Consider the following 27,111-nt stretch of genomic DNA (forward strand, 5'->3'; position numbering starts at 1 on the left):
AAGCAGCTGAGGTTGTCCTGCCTGTTACATCTTCAGCAGCAGCAAAGAGCTGTTGCCGCAGTCTGTGAAACAGGACTTACAGGACTCCTATTACTGTAGTGCCTGAGCATTTCACAGCCTTCAATGTGCTGTTACTGCAACTAGAGCTGAACAAAACCCTCCTTTTCTAGGTCACTTACAGTTCTCAAGTTTCTTTAACATTTGCCTTTACCCAGATTACTGTTTTAGGAGAATTTTGGTGAACAAACAAGGCAGGAGAAAGCACTGTTGGCCAAATGACAACTGTCACTTCACTTTTCAGGCTTTCATGGTTAAGATGGCTTCAAAATGCAGGAAAACTGACAGTACCTCCACTTTCTGCTGCTCTGAAGGTGGAACCATGTGGGGACCTGCTCTTGGGACCCCCCAACATGGGACTTGTAAGGAGCACTTTTGGTCTCCTGGCCTCCCTCCCAGGAAAGCTATTAGAAGAGGTGTCCAGGGAGCCCTCAGCTTGCGAGCAGTATTCCTTCACTCTGACACTGTTTGTCATCTCAGGAGAGTAAGAAAGATCAAACAGGAGGATGGAGGGGGAGCTGTCGCATCCACTGTACACATCCTGCTCAGTTCTGTTAGTCTTGGGCAGGTGAAGGCTGGGACCAGTAGCTTCATCACTTTGGTCCTAACCTGCCTGTCTTCACTGTTCAGTGTGTGTGGAAGACCTTGATTCACAAGCCAGCAATGCTGGCAGAGACATTTGGATGAGCTGGAGAGGATACAGCAAGCCTGTACCAGTACATACCTTCACGCTGTGCTTTCCAAGTTTTTTTTTTTCCTTCAGGACCACTGAATGTCAAACTAAATATCTGGATCAACTTCATCCCTTCTACACACACATGTACACACTTAGACCCCTTTTGATCTCCAGATCCTCTCCCCCCCAGCTGGTTCTTTTCTTCCTGATGGCTCCAAAAACTTTCTTTTCTGCAAAATCTCTACTTTTTACTTCTTAGGCTAAAGCTGAACATCTCCTATTGCTGTTTCTGATGCTCGTTTGCTTCTCTCCTCTGGACGTTCTCCTCTCCCCATCTTCTCAGCTGGGGTGGAGGGAGCTGCAGCAGCAGGAATCCTCCTGATTCACCCTCTGCATGTCCAGGCTTATGTCTTCCTACTGAGATCCCTGGCTCCTGCTGCCAGCTTGGCTTTTGGAGACAGAATCCTGGCAATGAGCAGCTCTACTGAGCCAAAGGATAAAAGCTTTCTGCCAGGATTCTGCATTTCATCTGTGGTGGTGGCACTAGCTGTCTTATTCCCATCTTCCTTGCCTCCCCTGGGCCTTAGGAGAGAGAGGGTTCAGTGCATTTTGTTGTTATCAGGTGTTAATACCTGAAATCTCAGCAAGGCTCAGAGGGAATTCTGAGTGTCCCAGTGGGACTTCCAAGTGTCCCAGCTTGGGAGCTATAAACCCAGTCCTGCTCCCTCCAGGCTCTGTGGAAAGCTGTATCACCATCCTGTACTTCTGAGCAGCAGAATCTTGTTCACACTCTGCAAGGACTTTGCAGCATGGAACCAGAGCCCAAAGAACACACAGAGTTCTGCAGGAGGAGAAGAAGCAGGGCTTTAGTGATCAGTCTGCCAAGGGAGAAGGCAATGATAGATGTGTTTGGCACAGGTGTACGTGTATGCTACTGCTGGGCAGATTGGGGTGGATAGAGGGACAGGGGAAAAAGGACATTCCACCTTTACGGTTGTGCCTTGTGCTGTGTGATCGACAATTTATGCAATTCCCTATGCTGCAAACCAGACAGGACAGCACAGACATTTTTCAGTATAAAATGCTTTCGCCAGTGCAGTCATCGTTTGTGCTGCCTTATAACTGACAGGTATTTAATTAGCTGAGGAGCATTTTCACGTCTTCCTACTAAGTGGGAAGTCAGAAAGTCCCTATTAGGTAAACACTGTTTGAGTCTCTCCAAAGCCTGTCTCTGCAACTCAGCTGAACTTCAGCACATAAAACACAGAAGACTGTTGAGCGCAAGCTTGCACAGATGCTGCAACATCTGTCCAATTCAGGCAAGTTGGTTGGTTGAGGGCAGGGGTGTTGCTGGAGGTGGGAGATAAAGCCCTCTGTCTGGGTTCCGTGGGGAGCACTTTGTCCTTTGCATTGCCCAGATGTACAGAGATAAGGTAGGATGTGGAGGAGGGAGGAGAAAGCTTAATGAAGAAATGTTGCTGGAAGGAGAGTGATTTCCAACAGCCTGCATCTCTGAAAGCCATTTTCATTAGCAGAAAGTGGTTTTAAAAGGTTTTGATAGCAACCTCGCTCTGCAAAAGTTCCAGGGGTTGGTGGAGTGTTTAGTTACCAGCGTAGCATTAGTTAAATACATCTTCAGCAGCAAAGCTGGGAAACGACACCCCCTCCTCCCCCGTGACCTGCTTTCCTGAGAAAAGCACAAGCAGATCTCTGTTGCTTTGTTCAGCACCTGCTCTTTATTCCTGATTTTTGCAAATACTGAGGTGATATATCAGTGGGTCAAGCATGCCTTTTCTCCCAGCCAGATCCATCAGCAACAGAAAGTAGGAATTAGAGCAGACCTGACAACAGTAATTCTGTCTGCATAAAACCATTGGGCTTGCATGGCAGGGAAATCTTCCAGCAGCAAAACCTCAGCCAGCTTTGCAGGTCTGGAGATTGATTTGTGTTTCAACCTCCTGCCAGTCCAGCCAGGCTTTTAGCAGGCTGGAGAAGAGAAGTTTGCTCCACTGCTCTCTAGTTTCACTACGATCCTGAGCTTTGCTGTCAGTGGTTTTCTGCATCCCTGCATCCTCGCTGCTGTCATGCATGTCAAATTGCGACAAGGTACCATTCCCAGCAGCGTGGCTTAGGGCTTAAAGGGAATCAATGAATCCAGCCTCCTCTCTGCTTGCTGTTCTATTCCCAGCTGAGCAGCGCAGCCCCGCTGAGGGAGCTCACCCTCTCCCTGTGATTGATCCGGGTCCTGCCCACCAGGGAGCTGTTTACATCGACCCCCAGTGAGAAACCATCTGATCAGCACCCAGGAGAGCTGGGAACAGGTTGTTAAAGAAGAGGGAGCAGGATGATCTAAAACATCAGCATTTATTTAGCCACTAGTGTACCAGCCCCCTCACTGCATTAGCATCATCTTTATTTCCCAGAAGCTTCCTCCTCTTCTGCTAATGTAAAACCTAAGCAAACCCTCTAGTAGATTCCTTTATACACCAATGTAAATCAAGTCAGAAATTACACTGATCCCACCAGGGTGGGCTTTTGTGGTTTGCTTTACATTTTATTTACACCATCCCACCAAAAATCTGTGACAAACTAGCATGTAATATGAGAGGACATCTATAGTGGCTACAGATGCAGAATAATGATGAGGAGGCGGTGAACAGCGATGCAGCATTCCTGAACCAGGATCCAAATGACCTTCAGGAATGGCCAGATGCTGCTTTCCGAAATTTGAACTGGGAACAAGGGAGGCACTCCAAGCATTCAAGGGGCTGTCAGCTCTGCTTCTCTTGGCTGCTCCACTTCCATGAAATACTCATTTTGCAGAGTGCAAAGGAAAAGGAGGCCAAAGGGAAAGGAAAAAACACAGGAAAGCACTGGCAGAGCAAAAAGTACAGCTAGCTGAACTCACCCTTGACTAAACCTTCTTGTCGAGAAAGCAGCATCCCTGTGTGCACGTATGTCTGTGTACCTGCTTCTTGCTACTATCAGCTGGCTCTCTGAGCTCCTAATCACTGCCTGGGCCTGATTCAGAGCTCACTGATGTCCAACTGTAGACATGAAGTGGGTCTTGATTTTGATTTTGGTGTTTACCTGAGGTTCTGATTATGGAGCAATTGTGCAAGTAACAGCAAGGCTCAAAACTCTGTCTGTCTGTCCAAGGAGCAGGGTTAGACCATAACAGTCACAATAACACAGACAGAAGTAACCTGCTGTTATCTGTGCAGCCACTACCAAGTCTCTACTGCCCAGGAGAACCTTACTAGTCTGTTTGAAAGACATGATAAAACCACTTTTAATTAAATTGAAAAATTTTAATCCCACTACACCCTCCAGTTCTTCCATCCCCTTCATACCCTTTTGAAAACTGGGTCTTAGATGCTCCAGTGCAAAATGTGAGCTGATTGTGCTAAAAAGAGGTGGCAAAGCATAAGTGACCTTTCTCCCGGCAATCCCAGAGCAGTGATGTGAAATGGTGCAAACACATAATGTGCCGTGATGGGACAAGTATCTTCTAGCCCCATGGCTGAGCTGAAGGGTGACCTGCTTCACCTGCCTGCAGTTTGATGGGGATGTTTGCTGAGCTCTCTTGCTTTTGGCTATAAAGAAGCAGGTGCAAAAGGTACACTTCTACTTCAAGCTCACCTACCATTACTTTGGAGTTAGTTGGCAAGAGATAGCTTGGAAATGCTCAGTGAACGGAAAGCTCCAAAGGGCTCAGAAGCTCCCTTGGACTTAGAATAATTTCAAAACGCTGCCAGAATTTATTTGTACGGTGCCAAGCCCTTCTTAGAGGATTTATTGTTCCTCATCCCCTTTGCCTCAGCTAATGACTTTCCATTTTTTAGGGTGATTGCCTTTGCTCTGCCTTTAATGCCCCTTCTCAGCTGGAAACACTGGAGCATAAAGCTATTCAGAGTTCCCAGGTCTGAATATATCTGTTACTGAGATCTGGTTGCATCTGTGAGGACTTTATTCTTAGGAGGATTGTGAGGCTTTTGCTAAGTGCATTGAAGTAATTTGTACCTTTAAAGGACTGCATCTCCCTCATGGTTACGGTTAATCTTTAATCCAGCATCTTCATCTTTGCCTGCAGCACCTTAATTTGGCTTCTTGATTTAATTTCTTTTACCGTCTGCTACCTCCGCCTATTCCCAGCCCCTCTGTCATCTGCCTGATTTATTTTTCTTTGTCTCTTTATCCGTTAGCCCTGCACTCAACCATTAAAATTTTCTGATTTAGGTTTCTGAGAAGCAGTGTACCCTGCAGCTAGTGTTTTTGTGGTGAGAGCACCATCCTTCTTCCCAACCTGGCCCTGGGGCTTCCTGTACTTTATGAGACAGAGCTGGGACATCAGCATCAGTGTTTGTCTGCTGTTTGGCAAAGTGCTGCTTATAGGTAGATGAGAGGCAATCTGTGTCTCCATCCCTAACTTTGCCATGAAAAGGTAGGAAGAGCATCAAGGCCATTTCAGAGAGGGGAAGGCTGAAAAAAAGACAGTACAAGCAGTGGGGATCTGGACCAGATCTGGGATTTGTGGGCTAATAACACACAGTCATCGTCCTCTTTACTTTCAGTCGTAGGCACCACAGTACTGTTTAAAATCCATAGTTGGACATGCAGACACAAGCCTACTTCCCTGTTGTTGCCAGGGTTTGGTGTGAGCAGCCATGGTATGATGAGTATTATGGAATCAGGAATCCCCAACATAAGAAGGCTATGGAAGTGTTGGAACACATCCAGAGCAGGGCTACAAAGATGAACAGAGGGCTGGAGAACTTCTGCTCTGAGGACAGGCTGAGAGAGTTGGAGTTGTTCAGCCTGAAGAAGAGAAAGCTCCAAGGAGACCTTAGAGCAGCCTTCCAGTACCTGAAGGGGCTACAGGAAAGCTGGGGAGTTATAGGACAAGGGGGAATAACTTTAAATTGGATGGGAGAAGGTTTAGATTAGACATCAGAAAGAAATTCTTCATGCTGAGGGTGGTGAGGCACTGGAACAGGTTGTCCAGAGAAATCATAGATGCCCCATCCCTGGAGGTGTTCAAAGCCAGATCGGATGGGGCCTTGAGAAGCCTGGTCTGGTGCCCATGGCAGGAGGGTTGGAACTAGATGATCTTTAAGGTCCCTTCCAACTCAAACCATTCTGTGTTTCTATGATTCTATGATTATCTCCCTATGCCAGCTACACATCCTTCTGTTCCCCTGCACTCTGGTTGAGGGCTTAGGGGGAGCTCTGAGTCCTAGTCTCCACTGGGGTCATCTGAGAAGGTAGAAGTACTGAACAGTAAACAGGACATGGATGCTGCCATGTCTAAGCCAACCTGACTGTATCATAAAGAGGATGTGAACTGTCTCTTACCAGGTGTTTGTATTGCTCTCCTTGCCTTTAAATCAAGAGCATTGTACATCCTTGACTAGTCAAAAGGAGCGTTTGCAGCTTGTTAACTGCTGGCTGCAATGTCTTACATTTCTTTTGGCGTCTGGTATGCTCAAAAGCATTTACTACCTTGTTTCTCCATCCTCCCCAAGCCTCCTTTCCCATGAGAATTGAGCATGGGACCATGATGTCCAGGCATAGAATATGGTGTTCTCTGCTAATGCGCTCGGTTCCTCTGAGGATTTTCCCTGAAATGTTTTCAGTACGTATGACAAGGCTGCTGCTTATCACTTCAGTGCGCTGAATATCACTCTCTGTGTAACGAGGAAACTTCCCTAGTTTCTCCGAAATGATTGCAGGATGACTGGCTGTTGTACAAGGCAGAGAAAGAGGGTTTCCTGGACCACATAGAGGTTGATGCCTGACATGGAGCTGCAGCATTTTACAGAAGGAAAAGCAGAATACCTATCTTTTGAATCATGATCCAGTTTGAGTCTTCCTATCATGAGAAGGAATGACTGCATAACGAGCCACAAGTCTTTAACATGTCAGGCATCTCATGGTAATTGAGAAATTACATCTGGAAAGCTGCAAAAATGAAAGATGAGAGTGTATGGTGAACATTCTTGTGTCCAGTTGGAACATACACACTTTCTACACATTTGCTAAAAGAGGCAGTTTCAGGATGGTACAACAAGTGGGTGACAGCCCATTCAACACAGTCCTAGGCCCATTCTTATCTTACAAGACCTCCCAAAACATTTCCATTCAAGCACTCCAGTCAAGGGCACCTGAGGATCTGCCCCTGGAAAGAACAGTCCAGCAAAGCCTGCATAAGCAGCTGTGAATGTCACGTAGAGGTGTGAGGGAGACAGATATATCACTCACTGGTTTCACCTTGTCCTTTGTTGGAAAGAAGCCCTGTATGATAATGAGACCAGCCATCTTACTGCTCATCTTTCCATTCGCCTGCTGTCCCAGTGGTACACTTCCCTTCACTCGGAAAAGTCAGCTTCAGAAAGTCCCAACCTCTATTTACACTACTTTCACTATAACTCTTGCTTTTACCTTTTTCCCAAGACAACCCTGATACCTAGTAGACTATTTATTGCTCTGATATTCCAGTGTAGCAGGAAAACTCCAAGGGGGCAACTTTGTCCAGAAATAAGATTACGAGGTATAGCCTGTGCTTCTTGCATTGGAAGGATTCCAGAAATACTGAAATGATGCTTTTAGCTCTGGATAGCAAGAGTGAGTTTAAGAGCAGAGGCTAAAGTCTTGGAGCGATATAACATTGATTGATTGTGGAAGGTAGTCCAAGGTCATCTTCTGCAGTCATTGACAGGTGAGCCAAACTGATGATAGCAGTGTTTGCAGTGTAACTAAATCTGAGAATGATTTTTCTTTTTTCTTAAAGCTATGATACCATAGGGTTACAGGGAGCTGTAGGCTTTTCTGTTCCTGTTTCACAGGGTTTTGCGTAGCTTGAAAAATGTCATCCTTTGAAAGGAGAAAATCTACAAGACAAAGAGACTTCAAATATGCTATATATAAAAAGAGAAACTCTCATGATACTTTAAGCCAGATTCATGACATTGTCTGTAAGTTCAGCTGTGATGCTGTGGAAGAGATCAGATCTTTTATTATTAAGCAACGACTAGAATGAGGGTCAGGAAGGTTTCTCTGGGTTTGATGAGGAGGACCTATTGAACTGGTTTCTTCTGTAACATGAATATTATGACACCTCACAAGGATTTTCACATTTGTTTCTGTTTTAAAGGCCAAGAAAACTAACAATGTATTCAGTATCTCTTTCTGCTCTACAACCCCTTGTAGTTCACGGTATCAGGTCTTCTGTACTAAAGCTTTTGTACTTGTGGCATTTCTTTAGGATTGTTAAGTGGTTTACAGGGCAGGACACACAAGGCAAAGCAGTACTTCTTGGGGCCCACCCTAATGAAACATCTGTCCTGTGGTTGCCTCTGGAAAGGAAGTTCAGCACAGAAGTGCAAGAAAATTGCAGTTCCAGGGTCCAAGTTCATAGAATCATAGAATTTCCTGAGTTAGAAGGGACCTGCAAGGATCATAGAATCATTGAATCATAGAATCATAGAATGGTTTGAGTTGGAAGGGACCTTAAAGATCATCTGCTTCCACCCCCGTTGCCATGGGCAGAGACACCTCCCACTAAATCAGGCTGCTCAAGGCCCCATCTAACCTGGCCTTGGACACTTCTAGGGATGGGGCATTCACTGCTTCCCTGGGAAACCTGTTCCAGGGCCTTACCAATCTCACTGTGAAGAATTTCCTTCTAATGGAAATTTCCTCAACAGGATAACCTCAGCATTCACACTGTGTGCCTGAGGATGTTGTCCAAATGCTTCTTGAATGTTGTCAGGCTTGGTACCATGTCTGCTTCTGTGGGGAGCTGTTCCAGTGCTCCATCACTCTCTAGGTAAAGAACTTTTTCCTAACATCCAGCCTAACCCTCCCGTGGCACATCTTCCTGCCATTCCCTTAGGTCCTGTCATTAGTTGCCAGAGAGAAAAGATCACCACCTGCTCCTCCTGTTTCCCTTGTGAGGAAGTAGTAATTCTATCTATCCCATCCCACCTTGAAGTTCTTCTATCCCATCCCATCTCATCCTTCTTTGTGCACTGAGGCAGGTCTTTGGAGACCAAGGCATGATGCAAGTTTCATCCACAAGTGACGATGCCTTTATTTCAGGTCATGGAACTGTGGAGCAGGGATGTAAAGAGGGAGAGTGCTCATTAATTATCAACAACATGCTCTGGATTTTAAACAGCAGAATCCAAAACCCAAGAGGCTGAAGATGTTGGGAAGTGCTGAGCTTCCCCTCCGGTGGGATAGTGTGGCCTTCGGATGAGAATCATTACAGCTTAGCGTCAGTTGTATTTATGGTGTCTGAAAAGATTATCTCCAGATAATCTTACGGGTATTTAGCCAGCCATATGCTTTATTTCGATGGTAATATGTATTTCTTTGTGCGTTTTAACATTGTTTATGTTAATTAAGGCTTCAGCCTGGATGCTGCATATGGACTGTTTCATTTTCTTCTGGGGATAATTTGCAGATAGTAAGAAATCTTGTCCCCTGCAAAATGCTCCAAATCAGTTAGCTATGATTCTGATTCCACAGCTGGAAAAAACCCTTGCTTTTAACCTCTTTCTCACTCTCTCTCTCCCTCTCTCCCTCACACACAAACAGAAAAATAATGAAGAACATTCCCAATACCCCTTGTCTCCCACAGGTCCCAAATCTTTTTTTACATCACCAATGTCTTCATTCTGCTTGTGTCAGTTTTGAAGTAAGTCAGCCCAAAACACCAAGAATTATGGGCCTCTAAAAAAAAAATAAAACAATATTCCTACTCTGGTTTCATTTTCCTCTCACCAAGCTAGTGGATCTATAGTAGGCTTTTTTCCTTTTCTTCTTTTTCTTTTTTTTCCATTTTCATTGTTTTTTTCTAAAGAGCTAATTTAATAATAGTTGCAAATCTGATTATTGATTCTTTCCCACTGGCAGAAAACTGTTTTGCTCAGTGCCAGGTCTGTGCTGTCGCGGTAGAGGTGAGAAGAAGGGCATTAGTGCCAAGCAAAGCTCGTAAGGAGACAGAGTGATCTCAACAGTTGAACACAAAGTTTTAGAGGAGCTCCAGAGACCTGCTCTTGTTTCTTTTTGTGAAGAAACCAGGGAACCCGGACAGAGGATGTATGGATGCTTTTATTGACTGGGAGGCATGTTGATCAGTAGTTTCAGGAGAGACTGCTTAATCCAAAGACCAGAGCTCTATTAGTGCCCTCTTATGTGACAATATCCAGTCACATCTCCTTTGTGTACCTGTTTCCTCATAGACTAATTTAGGTTGGAAGGCACTTTTAAAGGCCATCTAACTCAACCCATCTGCAATGAGCAGGGACACCTTCAACCAGATCAAGGCCACAACTAACCTGACCTTGAATGTTTCCAGGAAGGGGGCTTCTACCACCTCTCTCACCAACCTGGGTCAGTGTTTCACCACCATCAACGTAAAAAAAAAAATCTTCCTGATTTATCGTCTGAATCTACCCTCCTTTACAGAATCACAGAATAACCAGGTTGGAAGAGACCCACCGGATCATCGAGTCCAACCGTTCCCATCAAACACTAAACCATATCCCTCAGCACCTCGTCCACCCGTGCCTTAAACACCTCCAGGGAAGGTGACTCAACCACCTCCCTGGGCAGCCTGTTCCAGTGCCCAATGACCTTTTCTGTAAAGAATTTTTTACTAACGTCTAGCCTAAACCTTTAAAAACGTTACTCCTGTCCTATAGCAATAGGCCTTACTAAACAGTCCATTCTCCTCTTTCTAATAAGCCTTCTGTAAGTACTGCAAGGCTCCAAGCAATTGTCCCCAGACCCTTCTCTTCTCCAGGCTTTTCTTCTCTCTCAGCCTTTCCTCATGAGATAGGTGTTCCAGCACTCTGCTCATTTCCGTGGCCTTCTCTGGCTGCTCTCCAACAGGTTTATTTCTTTCCTGTGTGGAGGAACCCAGAGCAGGATGCAGGGCTTCACGGAGGTCTCACCAGAGCAGAAGAGAGAGAGAGTGGATGCCATGCTCCTTTGGATGCAATCCAGGATACTGTTGGACTTCTGAGCTGTGAAATAATGATGATGCTTGATTTCCTGGAAATGAGTGTAGGAAAAGTGCTGGACGATCAGTTATTGCACCGGAGCTTCAGTTTTCCAATTGGTTTACATGAATGTCACCAAATTGGTGCTACAGTTCAAATCCAAAGATGAAGAAGTGCATAATTTTATAGGAGGATAGGTTGACTTGCTAGATCATAGAATCATAGAATAGCCAGGTTTGAAGAGACCCACCGGATCATCGAGTCCAACCATTCCTAACAAACACTAAACCATGCCCCTTAGCACCTCGTCCACCCGTGCCTTAAACACCTCCAGGGAAGGTGAATCAACCACGTCCCTGTGCAACCTGTTCCAGTGCCCAACGACCCTTTCTGTAAAGAATTTTTTCCTAATGTCCAGCCTAAATCTCCCCTGACAGAGTTTGAGGCCATTCCCTCTTGTCCTGTCCCCTGTCACTTGGGAGAAGAGGCCAGCACCCTCCTCTCTACAACCTTATATATACGTTGTAGAGAGCAATGAGGTCTCCCCTCAGCCTCCTCTTCTCCAGGCTAAACAACCCCAGCTCTCTCAGCCGCTCCTCATAAGGCCTGTTCTCCAGCCCCTTCACCAGCGTTGTTGCTCTTCTCTGGACTCACTCCAGAGCCTCAACATACTTCTTGTAGTGAGAGGCCCAGAACTGAACACAGGATTCGAGGAGCAGTCTCACCAGTGCCAAGTACAGAGGGAGAATAACCTCCCTGGACCTGCTGGTCACACCGTTTCTGATACAAGCCAAGATGCCATTGGCCTTCTTGGCCACCTGGGCACACTGCTGGCTCATGTTCAGTCACTGTCAACCAACACACCCAGGTCCCTCTCCTCCAGGGAGCTTTCTAGACAGACTTCTCCTAGTCTGTAGCACTGCACAGGGTTGTTGTGCCCCAAGTGCAGGACCCGGCATTTGGCCTTGTTAAACCTCATGCCATTGGACTCTGCCCAGCGGTCCAGCCTGTTCAGATCCCTTTGGAGCCTCCCTACCCTCCAGCAGATCAACACTTCCACCCAGCTTAGTGTCATCCGCAAACTTGCTAAGGGTGCACTCGGTGCCTTCATCCAGGTCATTGATAAAGACCTTGAACAGGGCTGGACCCAGCACTGAGCCCTGGGGAACCCCACTTGTCACTGGCCTCCAGCTGGATTTAACTCCATTTCCCACCACTCTCTGGGCCCGGCCATCCAACCAGTTTTCCACCCAGGAGAGTGTGTGCCTGTCCAGGCCAGAGGCTGACAGTTTCCGAAGCAGAATGCTGTGAGAAACTGTGTCAAAGGCTTTACTGAAGTCCAGGAAGACCACATCCACAGCCTTTCCCTCATCCAGCAGCCGAGTCACTTTGTCATAGAAGGCGATCAGGTTAGTTTGGCAAGACCTGCCTTTTGTGAACCCATGTTGACTGGGCCTGATCACCCGGTTCTCTTGCATGTGCTTCATGATAGCACTCAAGATCACCCGCTCCATGACTTTCCCTGGCACTGAGGTCAGACTGACAGGCCTGTAGTTTCCTGGATCCTCGCTGCGACCCTTCTTGTAGATGGGCACGACATCAGCCAGCCTCCAGTCCAGTGGGACTTCCCCAGTCTTCCAGGACTGTTGGAAGATGATGGAAAGGGGTTTGGCCATCATATCTGCCAGCTCCTTCAATACCCTTGGATGAATCCTATCCGGCCCCATAGACTTGTGGGTGTCTAGTCGGGCTAGCAAGGCTCTGACCACCTCCTCTTGGATCATGGGAGCCTCATTTTGCTCCTCTAGCTCCTGGGTTTGTACACAGATGGAATGACTTTCTTTACAATTAAAGACTGAGGCAAAGAAGGCATTAAGTACCTCAGCCTTTTCCTCATCCCCTGGCACTGTTGTTCCTTCTGCATCCAAAAGGGACTGTATGGTCTCCCTAGTCCTCCTTTTTATTATTTATATATTTATAGAAGGATTTTTTGTTATCTTTCACAGACTTTGCCAATCTGATTTCTAGTTGAGCCTTAGCCCTTCTGATTTTTTCTCTACACAATCTCACGTCCCTCCTGTAGTCCACCCAAGAGGCCTGTCCCCTCTTCCAGAGCCCATAAACATTTCTCCTCTTCTTGATATCACTCAAGATCTCTCTGTTCAACCAAGCTGGTATTCTCCCCTGCCGGCTTTTTTTCCGGAACATGTGGATGGCTTTCTCCGGAGCTGCTAGGATTTCATTTTTGAAGAGCTCCCAGCCCTCCTGGGCTCCCTTGCCCTTAAGGACTGTCTCCCATGAGCCTTCTGAAGAGTTCAAAGTCTGCCCTCTGGAAATGTAATGCTACTGTCCACCCTCTTCACTTCACCTAGAACAGAAAACCCTATCATCTCATGATCACTTTGTCCTAGGCGTCCACCTACTGCCACATCCCCCACAAGGCCTTCTCTGTTCACAAACAGCAGGTCCAGGAGGGCACCCTCCCTTGTTGGTTCATTCACCAGCTGTGCAAGAAGTTGTCTTCCACGCACTCCAGGAACCTCCTAGACTGCTTCCTTTCTGCTCTATTGTACTTCCAGCAGATATCAGGAGGATTGAAGTCTCCCACAAGAACAAGAGGCATTGATCTAGAGATTAACCGCAGCTGTTTATAGAAGAGCTCATCAGCTGCTTCTCCTTGGCAAAGATGTCTTGACTCACTTGACTGACTTGCTGGATGTGTGAGGTATCTCTCAAGATTTTCAGCAGCACAACTGGGAGCTCAGCCTGGCTTTTAATCAGTGGATTGATCACAGACAGGCAAAATTACCTCTTGGATAACCCTTCTGAAACATCCTCTAGGATGACCCTTGTGAAAAAGTTTTACAGATTTTGGTTCAGTTTTTAGGAAGGTTTAAATTAACTACAGCATTATTACTGCTTTGACACTGACAGTTTCCAAAACTTCTCAGGCAGCTGGAGTGTTAAAGATTGATTTTAGGCCTTATTTTTATTAGAGTTTTATTTAGTTCGGTGTTTACCTATCTGGCATGTGATCCTTTGTGGCTCTTTTAGAAGTGAATCAAAGACTTTAATTTTCTTTTTTTAATCAGCCTCTTCATTTTTCAAAAGGTGCAAACCTTTTCATGTCCCTTTTTCCTGGGAACCTTCCATTTTTTAATCCAACCCTGAGGTCTTGCAGAAACAGTGATTCTGACACACTTGCTGCAGCAAAATGATTGCACTTTTTTTGTCTCAAGCTATTGTGCAGAGCCAAAGTGTTTGAAAGGCGCTCTGGGGCAGCCTTTGGCTGGAAATGAAAATTGCTTTTGGGAATCCCAGAAAAAGGATTAACTTTGACTTCATCTCTGCTTCTTTCTCCAAATTAATAATCAATCTGCCAGATGGACCCATGCCAAGCTCTTGCATGACCTGCCTGGTTAGCAAACAGGGAATGGCCCATGTGAAGCAAGAAGTGAACCAGAGAATCATTCAGGTTGGAAGAAACATCTAAAGATTGCTTATATTATTTGAGTCTCAAATATATACCCCATTTTAAAAATCTCTTTCTGATCCATGCTTCTTCCTGCAATAAAGGCTCTCCATTTGTGCAAATTCCTATTCAGAACAGCATTTTTATGTAAGGAAGTCCTTAAGCATGTGCTTAGCTCCTATTTAAATCTACAAGACAGTGCTTAATTGCTTTTTCCCATCAAGTGCTCAAATAATGTTCATGGCCGTGTTGTAACATATGGTGAAACATTTTCTTGTGGAACATTCTTGGAATTACACTGGAGATAAATCTGACCATAGACATTAGAGACAGAACCAACTTGTCAGGTTTCTTGCTAACCCTTCCAGTACAATGTTTTTTATGCCAGTCTGGTTTGGGGATTTCTACAATTCCTCTTTGACTGGCTTGTAATCACTCTGACTACGCTGTTCTCTAATATTCTGCCCATGTTTTCCCTTTAGTAGTTGTTCTTTTCTTCCTTCCCCTCTCGAGACTGCCTGGAAATAATTCAGCCTTCTTGTTAGTGTAGCTGTATTCAATATTTGTGAATAACTCAAATACTGCTCTTTTTCTTTGCCACTGAACTGTGAGCATAGGTTTTCCGTCACATACCCAGTGTACTTTACTGTAGCATCAAATGTTTTGTTGAGAAGACAAAGTCTCAATACTGATCTATAGATGAAACCTGTACACACAGGCATTCACACACAAACACACACATGTACAGGAGCGTTATGGACCTGTTCATGAGCATCTCATTTTCTTCTACAGGTTTTAATCAGGTCCATGATGAAAGTATTTTCCATTCAAATATGTAATTTCCCCTTTTTCTAATATTCCTATTTCATAGTTTGAGCAGATCCCAGTGAAACAATCTTTATATTGCAAAATTCAGTGATTGAATCATTTAGGATTTGAAGTCTGGACTGAGGTATAAGACTTTTGGGAATACTTGTTGGCTTAACTAGAATGCTATCCATGTCCAACAAGACTTAGACTCCCTCAGATGTGATCCCCTGGTGCACAGAGAGATTCCAGTAGGTCTCTCATGGTGGTATTGAATATGTTATAGAATCACAGAATGGTTTGGCTTGGAAGGGATCTTAAAGATCATCCAGTTCCCAGCCACCTGCCACAGGCAGGGACACCTTCCACTAGATCAGGTCATGTGCAGCAGATGTTACTGGAGAGGCTCAAACATTCACAATCCACAAGTGAGACCGCCCAAAAACACAAGACTGGTATGATTCACTAGACTTCACATCAATACAGCTATGGTTTTGAAGCCTTCCTGTTGCAACTTGTTGCTTTTTCTGGAGTTTCGTAGTAACCTTGTGGACTAAAAGTTAATTTTAAAATAAAGAAACATAGGCTGAATCTAGAAGTAAGGCTTGAATGAAAGTTCATAATATGTCCACACCAGGAATAAGGTAATGGTGGCACCTCATCTTGATTGAGGTGAGAGAAGCAATGACCATGACTTTGAATAACATATCAGTTAGCCATTGTGATCGTGTAATGCCTTTTACTCAGCTCTCTGAATCAATCATAGAATCATAGAATCACAGAAAGGTTTGAGTTATAAAGGCCACCTAGTCTAACCCCCCCAGCAGTGAGCAGAGACATCTTCAACCAGATCAGGTTGCTCAGAGCCTCATCCAACCTCACTTTGAATGTCACCAGGGATGGGGCTTCTACCACCACTCTGGGCAGCTTGGTACAGGGTCTCATCGCCCTCATTATAAAAAATGTCTTCCTTATATACCTAGTCTGAATCTCCTCTCTTTTATTTTAAAACAATTCCCTCTTGTCCTGTCACTACAGCTCCTGCTAAAACTTCTGTCCCTATTTTTCTTATAAGCCCTCTTTAAGTATTGAAAGGCCACAATAAGTTCTCCCCAGAGCCTTCTCCAGGCTGAACAACTCAGGCTTTCCTCATAGGAGATGTGTCTGATCATTTGCGTGGCCTCCTCTGGAGGAGTGTCTTATGTTGAGAACTCCAGAGATGGACACAGGGCTCAAGTTAGGGTCTCGGCACAGCAGAGTAGAGGAGGAAACCACCTTCCTTGACCTTCTGGCTTCGCTGGGCTCTTGCTACATGGTGGCACTTGAACAGTGAAAGAGGCTAGTGAGTCTTCTGGCATGTCCTCCTACCTGCAGGTCTCAACCCAGCTCCAAGCTCCAACCCCAAACTAGAGCAGATGTTTTCATATCAAAAGGACTGCAGGGCAAAAAGAATAGGTAACTAAGCAGATGTGCAGAGAAGAAAGGAAGGATGGGAGAAGAGTTATTCTTCTGAGGAGCTTAAACCAGAAGAATGGACATGGACTTTGGAGCACCCAGCATCTGAATATCCTGAGTAGTTTAATAACTGGTAATAAGCAATTAATAATCACTGGTAGTAACGAGGGCCAGATTTTCATTTTTTATTAACTGGCATAGTTGAACTTGTTCTGAGATGATTTACACCAAGTTTCTTACTCAGCACATCCCATGGCACTCTTTTTTATGTGATTTATAGCAGCTTTTAAAGTAAAAACTGGATGGCTTTGATCCAATTGATTTCTTTGAATCCAACAAGATAAATAAGCAGGCACCAGACCAGGTCTTATAAGAACAAAGGGCAGATATTATATATGTTTGTGGGGTTTTTTTGCCTAGATATCACTATGTGCTCTTTCTGCATGTGCATCTAGAAATGGATATCAGACCATGCCAAGTGTTGCTTTGGCCCTGAATAGACTTTATTCTGATATTGCATTCACTGCTGCACTGTCAGCTTTTCTGCCGTGAGAGTGTGAGACCAGGCGCAGCATCTAGGGAGTGTTATTTGTTTTTTGATACCTTCCCTCAGGGATACGGGTTTGGTAGGCTTTGTGATTTCTTTTTTTACCTTTTTTTTACCTTTTGGATGAGGTTACTTCTGTTGATGCATGGCCCATATCTGTTCTAGTCTACTCTGAATGCTAGTAAATAAATAAAGCTGGGCTTTAGAGTCGAAAGTGATGTTAAGGCAATTGTATACACACATTTCAAGAGAGTTCAAATTGCTAGGGGGCAGTGAGTGAATGTGTGTGTCAAGATATTTAATGCTTTAAGAATGATAACTTGCATTGTCTGTATGTGTTGTGAAAGCCTGCTCAGACAGAAAAAGTGAAGGGTAATTAGGAGCCCATTCTTTTAAGAGCACTTTTCCAGATATCATAGAATCACAGAATGGTTTGTGTTGGAAGGGGCCTTAAAGATCATCCAGTTCAAACCCACCTACCATGGGCAGGGACAACCTCCACTGGATCAGGTTGCTCCAAGCCTCATCCAGCCTGGCCTTGAACACCTCCAGTGATGGGTCAGCCACCACTTCTATATGTTCCAGAGCCTCGCCTCCCTCACAGTCAAAAATTTCTTCCTAATATCCAATCTATATCTTCCCTCTTTCAGCTTAAGACTGTTCCCCCTCATCCTGTCCCTGCACTCCCGAGTCCCTCCCCGGTTTTCTTGTAAGCCCTGTTGTAGGTACTGGAAGGCTTCTTTAAGGTCTTGCTTCATCCACTAACCCATAAGCAAAAAAGAGAATCACAGCAATAAAAAGAACCGTAACTAAGCAAAAAAGAAAAACTCATGCCAACACAAAACCCCACAGTGTCTACAAAACTCAACAGTCTGGTTTAGAGAGAAAGTAAAAGCTTTTGTAGAGACAACGACAAAGGATAAATTGATAGCAAGCAACACAAATTAAAAGATTGAAACAGATAAGAGAAATAAAAGATGTAAGAATTTTATGGTTCAGGGTGGTAAAAATTAATAAGCCCCAAAATTTAGATATTAAAACCAAAATAAATATTAATGGTATTGGTTTGTTACTGGCTAGAAATGACAGATTTATTTATAACAATGCAGAAATTTCAATAAATGTCTGTATTCTGTAATTGGAAGAGAGCCTGGTTACTTAATCCACATTCCAGGCTAATGAAATAATTTTCATTACACCAGTAGCTAGAAAACATACTATACATCATCCAATAAAGTAAGACATTTTTAAGAGAAACAAGTCGGATTAATTTTGCATGCAAGAGTTTTAAAAGAGCAAGCTAAGGCTAATTGAGGATCATTGCTCTTTAGTAAATGAAGGGTGGAAGTGTTCCCAAAATCTGGAGAGGGAAGCATGTGTCTGTAAGCACAACAGCTCCGCTCCAGAGCCATACGCTTCACATCTGTCTTAGGTACAATAATGCTCCATCTGAGAGGGAATCCAAAAATTAAGGGATTGTGGGTAATAGTATGATTATAATTGAATAATAGCATACTCATTAAAACACAGAAATTAATTGCAATTGACTTATGGAAAATAGATCTTGTCAAGCTAAATTAATACTTTCTATGAGAAGACATAACTGGTTGGTAGAGTCTGAGCATTTGTCGTTATTTGTACACATCATAAATGAGGTGTTCGTCTTGGTGACAGTGAATAAATAGAATGACTGGCTACTGCGGTTCTTGGAAATGTAGGTGGTAGGTAAGAAAGACATTGAGGTCCTGGGGTGTGTCCAGAGAAGAGCAATGAAGCTGTTAAAGGTGCTGGAGAACAAGTCTTATGAGGAGTGGCTGAGGGAACTGGGGTTGTTTAGCCTAGAGAAAAAGAGGCTGAAGTCTACAACTTCAACTACAACTATCAGTCTACAACTATCTGAAAGGAGGTTGTAGAGAGGTGGGTTTTGGTCACTTCTCCCATGTGATAGGTGATAGGATGAGAGGAAATGGCCTCAAGCTGCACCAGGGAAGGTTCAGATTGGACATTAGGAAAAATTTCTTCACCAAAAAGTTTCTCAGGCACTGGCAAAGACTTCCCAGGGAAGTGATCCCTGAAGGCATTTAAAAGATGGGTAGATGAAGTGCTTCAGGACATGATTTAGTAGTGGACAGGTATGGTAGGCCTTAATCTCAAAGGTCTTTTCCAACTTAGTGATTCTGTGATTCTATGATGCTATGATTCTAGATATAGGGGAGAATATAGAATTCATATTCCCTCAGAGATTGACCTTGAATCTCTCCATCCCTTCCAAGAAGGGTGTTGGTGAACTGCAGAAGGTGCATGGAAGAGATCAGAGAACAATGTCTGATCCTCAAACTCTCTAAAAGATGACGTGACTTAGATCAACAAAGAGCATGTGAAGAACTGATTATCCAGGGAAGACCTCTTTATGTCCCATTAGCTGGAAGAATATGTAAGAAGGTCCAGACATTTAGAAAGGTCTGGATGGGCACTGGAAAAAAAACAACCCAACAACTCTCTTCTGGACTTCAAGAAGCATTTGGACAATGTGTTCAGACACACGGTGTAAATTTTGGAGTTGTCCTGTGCAGGGATAGCAGTTGGACATGGTGATCCTTGTGGATCCCTTCCAACTCAGGTCATTCTGTGATTGTGTGCTACTAAAAACTTCTACAGTAAAATTAGTTTGGCTTTTTTTTTTTTTGTTTTTGTTTTTCCTTTCACTCTGAAAAATGTTTTAATCTAAACTAGAGATAATTCAGGAAGGCTCAGTGTCATGTGCTAAACTGGATCTGAGTAGATAATTTAAACGGAATAAGCAGCATGTGTTGATACTCTAGTACCCTGTTGGTACACAGCCCATCTTCTCTGCTTTCCTGCAGAGTAGTTAGGGAGGTAAAGGGAGGCTCTGTCTTGCTGCGTGAGAAACGTGTCAGTGCATGCATGGAGTGGAGACCTGCAAAAAACATCTCTTCAACTCAAGGGAGGTCTGCTGGAGTCAGCAGTACGGAGAAGTCCAGGCCATCTGTGATACACCTAAGGCTGCTGAGCAGCTTGCCTCCATCTGGACCTGCCTTGAGCTCACTGCTGGCATTCTTGCCTTGGTCCCCTCCTCTGAGGTTGGTCAGGAGTGGAGAGGGGGCAACTTACACCCATGTTTCTCCAGTGAAGGAATATGGCCCTTTTGTTTTGTCTCCACATTCTGTCCCAGGCTTCAGTGAAGCCGAGGTTATCTGCATGGATCCTGACCTTCTGCCCATCCACTGCATTTCTGCACTTACTCCCTGCATTTGCACTCGGAGCAAGTGTACTTTTGGGGCAGTGACAGTGCCAGCATGCAAGGAAAAGCATGAGATTTTGTCTTTTCCTTGGCTTAGCATTTAGTGCTTACATGCTGATGAGGCTACAACAGCTTCTCCTGATGAAACCATCTCACCTGTGGGATGAAGGCCAACTTCATATGAAGTCTTTCCCACTTATGACTCCTTCCTCATTCTGTTGTTCCTCCTCAAGCTGAAAGGATGCCCTGAGGGACTCCATCCCTTTAGTCTTTTCAGGTCCATCTGACCATGAGGCAGGGGTATCTCTGCCCTGCCCGGAGCTCTGGGTCTGCATGGGAGGTCTGAGAGGGGTCCTGTCACAGCCTGTGGAGACCTTGACCCCAGAGAGGTTGGGAGAGTGAAGAAGGGAAGGAGAAGGGACAGCTGGACACATGGGACGGGGCTATAGGGTTATGCATACATATCTGGGATATGTGGGTCAGAGTTATAAAGTTATGCATCCATATATGGGATGTATGGTACAGGGCTATAGGGTTATGCCTTCATACCTGGGACATGTTGTACCTGGCTACAGGGTTATGGATCCATATATGGGGCATGTGGGGCAGGGGTACAAGGTTGTGCATCCATATAGTGGGTGTGTGGGACAAAATTATAGGACTATTTCTGCATATATGGAATATGTGCGTCAGGACAATAGGGTTGTGCAATCATTTATGGGATATGTGGGACAGGGTTGTGCATCCATATATGGGTCATATGGGACACAGTTATAGGGTTAGGTATCCATAAATAAGATATGTGGGACTGGGCTGTAGAGTTGTGCATCCATACTTAGGATATGTTGGACAGGGCTTTCGGGTTATACATGCATATATGGGACATATAGACAATAGCTATAGGGTTATGCATTCAAATATGGGGTATGTAGGACATGGCTATAGGGTTATGCATCCACAAAGTGGGCGTGTGGGACAGAGCTATATGATTATGTGTGAATACAAGGAATATGTGGGCTATAGGGTTAGGGAGGTCTCTATGGGGAGAGTGAGACAGGGTGGCCTGGAGCTTGCAGGGGGACATTTACATGAGTGAGAGATGATGCAAAGGTTAAAGTGGGATGGAGGGGCTGGGGACAGACCAGGACCAGGACTGGAAGACCCAGGTCCAGGTGTTGATGGTGGGATGGGATGGGGTGGGATGGAATGGGATGGCATGGAATAGGGTGGGATAATACAGGATGGGATAGGGGTGAGAGAGGATGGGATGGGTGTGGGATGGAATGGGGTGGGATAATATGGGATGTGATAGGGATGTGATAGGATGGGATGGTGATGGTGGGATAGGATGGAAAGGGGATGGGGTAGCATGGGGGTAGGATGGAATAGGGTGGGATGGAATGGAGTGGGATACGGTTGAGATAGGATGGGATGGTGGTGGGGGTGGGATTGGATGGGATGAGTGGGATGGGATAGTATGGGGTGGTATAGGGGGGAGATAGGATGGGATGGTGGGATAGGATGGGAGGGAGATGGGGTGGCATGGGGGTGGGATGGAATAGTGTGGATGGAATGGGGTGGGATAATATGGAATGGGGTAGGGGTGAGAGAGGATGGGATGGTGGGGACGGGGTAGGATGGGGTGGGTGTGGGATAGGATGGGGTGGGATTGGGATAGTATGGGATGGGACAGGGGTGAGATAGGATGATGATGGTGGGATAGGATGGGAAGGGGATGGGGTGGCAAAGGGGTGAGGTGGCATGGGGGTGGGATGGAATAAGGTGGGATGGAATGGAGTGGGATAAGGGTGACATAGGATGGGATGGTGGTGGGGGTGGGATTGGATGGAATGAGTTGGATGGAATGGGGTGGGATAGTATGGGGTGGGATAGGGGTGAGATAGGATGGGATGGGGGGGTGGGATAGGATGGGATGGGAGTGGGATGGAAAGGGGTGGGTTAGTATGGGATAGGGCAGGGATGAGATAGTATGGGATGGACAAGAGTGAGATAGGATGGGATGGTGATGGTGGGATAGGATGGGAGGGGGAAGGGGTGGCAGGGGGGTGGTATGGAATAGAGTGGGGGGGATGTCTGGCGGGGCGGGGGACAGCGGGGGGCGCGGAGCCCGCTCTGACGACCGCTCTCCCTCTCTCCCCGCTCCGCCGCCCCGTCCCTCCCTCCCTCCCTCCAGCCGAGCCTCCGCCTCCGCCTCCCCGCCCGGCGCCTGGTCCTGGCGCGGCTGCCGAACGGTCCCGCTCGACGCCTCCCGGACTAAGTGCTTGTGTGACCGGCTCTCCGCCTTCGCCATCTTAGCCCAGCTCAGCCCCGACATGGTGAGTCCCTCCGAACGGCTCCGCGGAGGGAGGAGAAGGGAATCGGGAGGGAAATAACGAGGGATGGAGCTGGGATGCAGCGGAGCATCCTCAGCGAGCGGCTTTCGGGTACCTGCGCGGAGCCGCGCCGGGGACAGAGCCATCCCTACTGCAGTCCGGTGGCTCCGGGACCGTGGCGATGCACCGGGAGGCTTTGCATCCCCCTTTCCCACCGCCCTTCCTTTCCCCTTCCCCCCGACCCTGCCGGCAGCTTTGAGGAGGGACTCGCACGTTGGAGCTGATGCTGCACCGCTTTCCCCCTTTCCTCCCACCCCTCTGTCCCTGCGCTCTGCGTTTGAATGGGAAAACCGCTAAACGAGCAGCCTCGCCGGGTTCGATCACTCCCGTGGGCTCCCCACGCAAGAAATCTTCCCACGTGTCTTATTTTCGGGGAGGGAATTGCCCCACGCTGCCTCCATCCCGTCCACAAATCCATAGCTCACTCGTGTCCCCTTCCTTGCCTCAGGGTCTCTCTGCTACCCTGCTCTTTTTGGGGTGGCTGAGTGGGCTCCCCACTCCTGAAGAGGAGACCGTGGAGGGGAGGAGTTGTGAAGTTTCAGCCGCTATCGGTGACACAAAGCCGGTTCCGTGTCTCGGATAGAGCCTCCGGAACAAAAAAAAAAAAAAAAAAGTGCAAGATTCCTAGAAATTATCACTGGGCGGTTGCACCCTGGGTCAAGGAGCGGCACCAAAGGCAACACTAGGGTGGTCAAAAGGGCTTTGCAGGGTCCTTTCATCCACCTTGTGCTTTTAATTTTTTTTTTTATTTATTTTTAAGTAGTTCATCCCTTTTTGGACAGTTCTCAGGTTCACCAAGCAGAGCACACACCCCCACCTAGCAGTTCTCCTCTGCCTGGGCACTGGGAGTTACTGGGCCCTTGCAATTATTTACTAATTATGCCTTGCTTGTTAAATGCTGGCTTAATTCAGCTAAAGGGGAGGGGAAAGGAAGAAAGGAAGGGTGATGGTGGTAAAGGGGAGGGGGGGATCACATTTTCCAAGATGAAGGTTTGGTTTATTATTAGAAACACTAATGTATTTGGTCCACTAGTTACCATGGAAACAACATCTGCACTGAAGTGGTTTTAAAGACACAGCGTTGGTTGTGTTTGCCCGGGTGCCGTGCAGGCCCAGCCACTGTAGTGTTGTGAAATGGGCTTCTGAATGTCTGGTGGAGCTGCTCTCAAGGTCCTCTTGAGAGCGGAAGCGAAGTTCTGGTCTCAGCAGAGATATACTGGTTGAAGGATGCTTGGAGGTAGGACCAGGACTGGGTTCCCACTTGGGAAGGTCTTGGAAGGAGCTGGTCACAGTGATGCTGGCATCCCTGCGTCCGTCTTCTTCCATGGATTGTTGTTTCCCTGTGTTCCAGTGGGCAGGCTGGGATCTGTGTGAAGCTGAGCGGGCAGGGAGGTAGCTTGCTCAGGTAGTGCTCTTCAGGAGTGGTACCCAGCCTTCTCATGATGGCCAAGCTGAGCTCAGGTGGGCCAGCTGGGACCCATCTCCTGCAGCTCTATACATTGCTACTCTGTACCTGCCCTGTGAGCCTGCAAGGCTGTGTCCTGCCCACAGCGAGTCTTCACTCTTCAGCTCAAGCTACAGGAGCTTAATGTCTGGCTCTAGAGACAGTGATGGCCACCAGGATGATTAATGATTAATCCCATGCGGGAAGGACTCTGTGCTGTCATTGCAAGCAACCTAGTCCTGACAAAGTTTAGGCAGGCTGCACGGTCAGAGAAAATAAATTGTGGTTTCTGCTGCAGGAATACTTCTACGGCAAAGCATGCAATGAAGCCAGCCCAGGTGTACAGCTGAGCTGCTGGTGAAGGTCCTCTGCTGATCCTTCTTCTGGAAGTGGGCAGAGGACCAGGCAGCGTGGGAAGAGAGAAAGGAGTCATTCTCTTGGCTAAAGCAGAAGTTTCTCTAAGAGAGGGCTAAGTCCTTATGTTCACAGTGCTTGATATTATTTAACTAAGCAGCGAGGAAAAAAAAGAAAAGATTAATTTGAAATGACCAGATACTGCTACTCCCTCAGCTCTGGGTGTTGGGATTGTTATCTGAATAACACAGGTTTGGTGTAAGCCCTTTATCATCAGCGCAAGTGTTTTTGCATCTGAGAGTGGGCTTGGCTGCAGGAGGATGCAGCTTCCTTCCCCCAGGCATGTTTTATTATATCTGCAACTAACCTCTTAGCTGGTCCTTTGGGGTTTAGGCCTAAAATTGCTTCCTTCATCCTCTTTCCAGCCCCACTGGCTGCAGGTTGGGTTACATTTGCATGGCTCATTTTATTTTTTCCACCCCGGAGTCAACTCATGAGCATCAGGGTAAGCCTCCTGGCCATGCTAGGAGGAAAGCTGGGGCTTGGCTGCCTCCTGAATCCCTCCAGTAAGCAAAACTCAGGGTTTGTTGGTGGTGTGGAGCATTGTTCACTCAGATCCTTGCCATACCACTCTCCGTTTCCTGACTGAGTGTCATTCTGAGCAAGCCCACGCTGCCTTCTTTCCCCAGAGGTGGCATCTCATCACCGTTGGTGTCTGCGGTGGTGACATTTATAGTGCAGTTTTTCATGTGCCTTTGAAGCTCTCAGGACAAGAAGCTCCGTCCGCCTGTGTCATTAATATTATTTATTGCTTTAAATCTCCCTTCTGGAGTCTTTGGCCCTGGCAGTTTGAAATATTTGTAACCCTGGTATAGGCACAGCTTCTTTGCAGTGATAAAGAACCAGGAAAGGCTTGTGGAGGATGAGTGTTGCTGCCCAGGCAGCCAATTTGAACTTGCCAAGGACAGAATTTCCCCCAACTGGGCCATGAGTGTTGTTCATGTGGTGGAGAAATGAAGCAGTTCCCTTTAATTTCAATGAAGCTAGGAACTAAAAGTGCTGTGTTTTGAGTTGGTTTTGGATACAGACATCCCTAAATCATGATGGAGCTGTTCAAATCCAGCTCAAAAGCTGGAGTTCAAAATTTGACTCTTTCTCGGTGTTGTATTTCCCTTGGACCCTGCTATTTTGACTAGACAGAGGCAGCCTCTTGCAGTGGTTTGGCACGATTGCTACTTGACAGTCATGGAAGATGAAAACCTCTTAAATTAAGGAACATAGATGAGATTTTTGGGGCTGTGTTTTGGTTTTATACTGTACCTAGCTTGGTAGGGCAATGGTATGAACATGCTCTAACGCTACACCTGCCTAATAGCAGCGCTAATAGAGAATAAAGGCGAAAGGAAATTGCAGAGCCCAGTGTTCAAACTACACCTTTACAGACCGTGGGTAGTCTGATTCTGAGTCTTGTGGGTTGTATTTTCAGTATTTCCTGACTGTCTTGGCAATTTGTTGGAGATGGGAAGGAAGGAGTGGAAGCCTGAGGATGAGCAGGAGAGCCTTTCACTCTTTGATTCTCATATTGGAGTTTGGCTTATGTTGTCTCGTCCCCACACCAACTCATGGTTGGCCTTTATAAATGCAACTGACCTTTAAAGCTTGGTTCTTAGAACATTTAGGACCATAGTAAGACTGTACAAATGTGGGCTTTCTGCCCTCTTATTCCCTCCTTTAACCTTGCTTGCAGAGATGAGACTGATCTGAGCTCTACTCTCATTTCTGGTGTTAGTGAAGGCTGAAAGGTACTGATGGCAAGAACTTGTATGGATGATGAGTCTGTTGTGCCTGTGCTGAATTTTTTTAACCTCTTATCTCCATAATGACACTTACTGACATGCATACGATAACTGGAAGGGGTATACAGCACCTGTGTCTTTTGGGATGCATTGTAGCAGACCAAACTACAGACTTAACTTGGAAGAGTGTTGGCAAAGGAGATGAGTGTACGCAGACAGCAGCCCTGACCCTATGATATCCCAGGTTGTTGGAAGAGGCTTTGATCATTATTATCTTCAGTTTGCATGAATGCAAGGCAGTTTTCCTGGTAGGCTTCCTACCCAAAGGGACAACAACTTCCAAGATCCTCTCTCGACTCACACAATTTTTTATTCCTGAAAATATCGTAGCGTTGGGCGTGCAGCAGAGGAGAAGAAATCCTTTTTACCCTGGGGAAATAATGAATCATGGAGAGTAGACTTCCAGTGTATATCTTGGCTGAGTAGGCTGTGGGAAGTGAATCGACGTGCCGGTCTGGTGTAATCTTGCTGTATCTTGAAGATCTTCCACCTGAAAAGATCACCCTGCGCTGTGGCAGGTCTATGTACTTCATGGAGAGTGTGTAGACACAAGGTCGGTTATTTTAGGTTGCAAAACTGTAAGGCTCTGCATGCACAAGGAATCAATCCAGGTTTTCCAGCAGTATGCTTTTCCTATGTTGATGTTAATGAATTAAAATACTTCGGAAAGATGTAGCAGTTCTGACAACATTCTGATGGAAAATTATAGCATTGTTTCACTTAAATAAGGCTGGAGCACTTTATTTGGAGATGAACATGCTAACATTTATATCCTACC

The 27,111-nt window shown here is 46.0% G+C and overlaps 1 protein-coding gene across 12 annotated transcripts in view; it reads left to right on the forward strand.

The window, feature by feature from the left end:
• The window catches only part of ADGRB1 (adhesion G protein-coupled receptor B1), a 316,254-nt gene that overhangs the window by 196,287 nt on the left and 92,856 nt on the right, over positions 1-27,111 (forward strand). For all 12 annotated transcript variants that reach the window (XM_069854743.1, XM_069854742.1, XM_069854741.1 and 9 more), the window contains one exon: positions 22,481-22,622. In XM_069854743.1, coding sequence (XP_069710844.1) covers positions 22,481-22,622 — 142 coding nt within the window. The remainder of the gene's footprint in view (positions 1-22,480; positions 22,623-27,111) is intronic.

This window comes from Phaenicophaeus curvirostris, chromosome 3, assembly GCF_032191515.1.
Source record: "Phaenicophaeus curvirostris isolate KB17595 chromosome 3, BPBGC_Pcur_1.0, whole genome shotgun sequence".
NCBI classification, from domain to species: Eukaryota; Metazoa; Chordata; class Aves; order Cuculiformes; family Cuculidae; genus Phaenicophaeus; species Phaenicophaeus curvirostris.